This window comes from Helianthus annuus, chromosome 2 (assembly GCF_002127325.2).
Source record: "Helianthus annuus cultivar XRQ/B chromosome 2, HanXRQr2.0-SUNRISE, whole genome shotgun sequence".
Taxonomy (NCBI): Eukaryota; Viridiplantae; Streptophyta; class Magnoliopsida; order Asterales; family Asteraceae; genus Helianthus; species Helianthus annuus.
In genome coordinates this window covers 129604420-129609140 of record NC_035434.2, presented here as the reverse complement: position 1 = coordinate 129609140, position 4721 = coordinate 129604420, and the positions used below count along the sequence as shown (strand labels likewise).

Below are 4721 nucleotides of genomic sequence, written 5' to 3'. Positions count from 1 at the left end.
TTTTAAAAAGCTTAAAATTTTTGTGTTTCTTCTTTTTTAAAAAGCTTAAGAACATGTTAATAAAAAAATATATTTCAAGAAAATATTGATACAATACTAATAGCATGGGTGGTGGAAGTGCTAAAGCCTCAGTCACACAACCTTAGGGCTGTAAACGAGCCGAGTTGAACCGAGCTAGACCCAGCTCGAGCTCGGCTCGAACTCGATTCGAGCTGGCTCGGCTCGAGCTCGAATTTCAAATCGAGCTGAGATTTGAGGCTCGAGCTCGACTCGATTAGAATTCGAGCTAGCTCGGCTCGGCTCGATCTAGCTCGAACTAACAAAAAACTGCAAAATTTACTAGTTAAAAAGCCCTTCAAAATGAATTTCTTCATAGACTAAGGGCCATAATTGCCATTTAATTTAACCATATGGCTAAATATGCAACTATAAATAGTTAATTCACTTTGTACATTGTCTTTACCTTCTTTTATAGGGGAAATACTCCCATAGTTTTTGTTTTCTAAGCGATGTGAGACAAAAAATGAAGGATGTAAACCTTATCGAGCCAGCTCACGAGCTCACGAGCCGAGCCAGACCAAGCTCGAGCTCGGCTCGTTTACAAACCGAGCCGAGCCGAGCTGGCTCGTTAACAACCGAGCCAATTTCGAGCCGAGCTGTCTTCGAGCGAGTTTCGAGCGAGCTGCGAGCCACGAGTTTTTTGAACACCCCCTACACAACCTCGGGTCCCTTAATGCCATCCTGAGACGTCAAAGCCTCTCCCTTCACCAAAGGGTTAACGGTCGTGAAGCCATTTGTCAAACCCGTCCCCAAGAACTCTAAAAAAATTTTAGGCCTCGGACGATAAAAAAAATTGGGCCCAAAATTGTGGTAAAGGGAAATGAATTAGAAAAATAAAACTTGGTGGTGGAGCCAAGACCAGAACTTAAGACCTTTACATTATCTTGAGGTTGTTTTTCCACTCCACCACCAACACTTTTTTGCATAATTATTGGATGCATATATTAAATATTTAATTTAGTATATATATATATATATATATATATATATATATATATATATATATATACTAGTCACGTACCCGCGCGATGCGGCGGGAGTGGCAATTTACAATAGTATAATTGTTTACCGTTAGTTTATCCGTCGTCTCGTGATATATTGTATAGTACTTAAGTTAGTTTTCTTATTCGTGATATGATGGCACTGGTTTTTCTGTTAGTTTATCGATTCTTTGGTGATCTTCTACAAGAAGAGTACAAAACAAGGAAGTAGATGTAATTAAAAACAAGAAGAGTTCAAAATAGTCAAGTAGCTGGACAAAACAATAAAAACAAAATGTGGGGAGTCTCTTGTATCTCTTCCTGTTTTACCAATACATCTGTTCGCTTATGACTTTCTTGCATCTTCTCCTCTACTGTACCAGATTTCAACACATAAAAAAAATGTTAGACACTTACAGTGATTTAAAATAGTAATTAAAAGGTAATTTCTGGAAGCAAATAAGGCACAACATCTACTAACTTACCTTCTTTTTGATAAGGATGCGATTAATTAATCACGCAACACTTCCTGGTAGACAACATTTGATGTGTAAACTCCGCGTTGTTTGAATTCTTTGGCGAGATGTACCAACACCTTCGTACTTTGTCTTGAAATCCCTCTTGATAACGCGACATAAAGTTGTCCATGTGAAAATACAGAATCCGGTAGATAAATACCAACGTTCGGAATTGTTTGACCTTGAGCTTTATTAATCGTCATGGAAAAGCTAAGTCGAATTGGAAATTGTTTTCTTTTCAGCTTGAATGGGAACATGTCATCTTCAGAAAGGGTTAGAGGGATTCTTGGCAAAAAACCTCTTTTTCCGGCATGTTGACCAACTGCAATTTCCGCATCAATAACATTTCGCATGAAACCCTTACATATCAACCGCGTGCCATTACACAGGCCATGTGATGGATCGATATTACGTAACAATATTATTGGGCATCCAATTTTTAAATGAAGCTTATGAGGCGGCAATCCACTAACATTTAGCGAATTTAAGAACTCGACCGGATAGAAGTTGCGCTGATCGTCTTCAGCTTCATCAAAACTGTAATAAACTTTTTCCTCCCCTTGAAAAATTTCAATCATTTGATTATTAATCTCGTCAACACTATCATTTTTAGTGGACAATATTGCTCTAGAGATTATATAATCTGAAGAATATACATTATCTTCAATTGATGGAAAGATGGCATGGATTAATTCTTTTATAGCGTTTTCTTTGTTGTTGCACTGAATTGTCATGTCATCGGGTATGCGGATATAGTTTCCTTCGATTGGTTCTTCAGTTCCATTGCCGACTCTTAAAAGAAATTTAGAAAACCATGGATCTTTCAGCGCTCTCATATTTATGGTCAACCGCATCTTCTTAGTCAAAGACCAAAGAGGTGACATTCGTACGCTGGAGTCTACAATCTGTGCTCGAGTGCCACGTTTGATAACCGGCAACACCTGTCTGAAGTCACCTCCCATAACCATTATCTTTCCACCAAATGGGAGACTAACACCTATAATGTCTTGGAATGTACGATCGACTGCCTCTATCGCTTGTCGTTTAGCCATCGACGCTTCATCCCATATGATTATTTTGGCAGAGCGAATCAGTTTAGCGGCCCCACTCTGTTTTTTAATATTGCACATTGAATTATTTTCAAGATTAAGAGGAATCTTGAATCTCGAGTGAGCCGTTCTACCTCCTGGCATATTATTAGCCGCTGCACCTGATGAAGCTGTTGCGAGAGCAATAAGACCACGTGACCGAATTTCAGCAAGCAAGGCAATGTACAAAAATGTTTTTCCAGTTCCACCTGGACCATCAATAAAGAACACGCCTGGAAGATCATTATCAACATGCATCATGATCTCATCAAACACATTTTTTTGGTCCGGATTAAGTGAATGTTTGGCACTCAAGTGTTCAGGTTCCAAAACAATCCCATACTCTTCTTGTAACTCACGATAACCTGCATCTTGTAAGTTAACATCGTCAGTTATCTTAGGAAGGTCGAATTCATTGAAATTTTTACCCATGGATTGTACCAAGACACTTATTTCGGTAAGAACCATATTTTGAACTCGTTCTATACTTTGACAGTGTAACCGATGATCTTCAGATAGTGAATCAAAGTGGTCATTCCATAACTTTCGAACATCTCCAGGTTGGCAAAAAATCATTATGGTCGCAAATAACCTTCTAAGAGCATTGGGAAACTGAAACGTAGAGGCTTCTTCGAGACATTGTGATAGATATTCATCGTCTTCTATTAAGCCTAACTCAAGAGCTGCTTTCCGAAATGTCGCACACCGTTGACCATTAACTGTGCAAAGATGTTCGAAAGAAGTAGGCCCTCTGACATTTGACAAAAGTAGGCGTAAGTAGTACCTTTCTCCTTCGGCTGGATTAGCGGAAACGATACGACCTCTTTGTTTTTTACCGAAACGACGACTCCAACGGCGTGTGCTTCCATTCCAAGTATAGTGTTTTGGAAAATCTTTATACAAATGTACCCTTGCTGTTTCATCGTTTCTATTCTGATCAAAAAATGCTGTTAGCATGGTTCTCTTATCCCTTTCCCTATCAACAATATTAGGCATCAAGTCATCATCTCTAAATCTAACCATCTGATTATTTGGGAGATGAAGTTGTAAGGCTAGAACAGCAGGAAAGATTTGAGAAAGAGAGAAGGAAAAAATTCGCCACATAGCCTCTGGGGGCGATATGTAGCGTGCATCTTGAAATCTTTTTATCTCATTAATAACAACCCCTGGCTCACTTTGATCGACTTGAATAACCTGTTTGTCATGTCCTTTATAAACATACTTGAAAAGATATTTCACAGATTTTATACTTGAGCAAACTTCAACATTCATGTGGCAGTTAAACATCATCAAAAGCCTTGGGTTATATGGGACCACCCATCTATTATCAAGTGTTTGTCCTCGTAGGTCCACTTCTATCCCGGTGTCTCTCCTTCGATACAACGGATACGAATCTTCTCCTTGTGTCGTCTGTTCGTTAAATTGTCTAGGATAGTGAAAACGACAAATTTTAGGATCACCCTGCATACAAGGACTGCTTGATCGTAAATTGCCGCAAGGACCGTGAATCATGTGCTTGACAACCATCTCATGCAATCTGGGATGTGTTAGTTTGTTAGGAATTTCAGCACACACAACCTTATCATAATGGTCCGCGTTATTGATCTTGTGTTGCGGGTACATGATTAGGAGAAAATGTGCGTGCGGCAAACCCCGCTTTTGAAATTCAATGACATAGACGTATGACTTATCCTATTTGTCAATGATGAAAATTCTTCAACGGAAAAATGATCAGACATATCCTATTAAGTGTTCAATATTAGTTAACTAAAAAAATAAAAACTCCAGAAATAAAATTTAAACTAAAATATGACTAAAATTAAACAGCAACAAATTTAAATTTAAAGTAATACATAATTAAAAGTTACATAATTAAAAGTTACATAATTAAGATTCAAACTAATTCGAGAAAAAAAAACTACAGTCATCATAAAAGTTTTTCTAAGGTTCCCAAACCATTTTTTCATCCAATGGTGGTTCGTAAACCGCCCCAGGGTCAGTTTCGTACCCTTCAGCCCAGGTCGGTAGTTCTTGTGTTTGACTATAGTTTTCCACATAAGGGGGGTTTGAAGGTG

General features: G+C 38.4%; 1 protein-coding gene across 1 annotated transcript; it reads right to left on the bottom strand.

Moving 5' to 3' along the window:
* Positions 1 to 1551: 1551 nt before the first annotated feature.
* LOC110894547 lies at positions 1552 to 4269 on the bottom strand. The gene has a single exon (XM_022141768.1). It carries the CDS (start codon positions 4267 to 4269, stop codon positions 1552 to 1554), a length of 2718 nt encoding a protein of 905 aa, XP_021997460.1.
* Between the last annotated feature and the right edge of the window lie 452 nt (positions 4270 to 4721).

Excerpts from the sequence above, each read along its gene's own strand:
- LOC110894547 (XM_022141768.1), bottom strand. The coding sequence starts at position 4,269 with ATGTACCCGCAACACAAGATCAATAACGCGGACCATTATGATAAGGTT.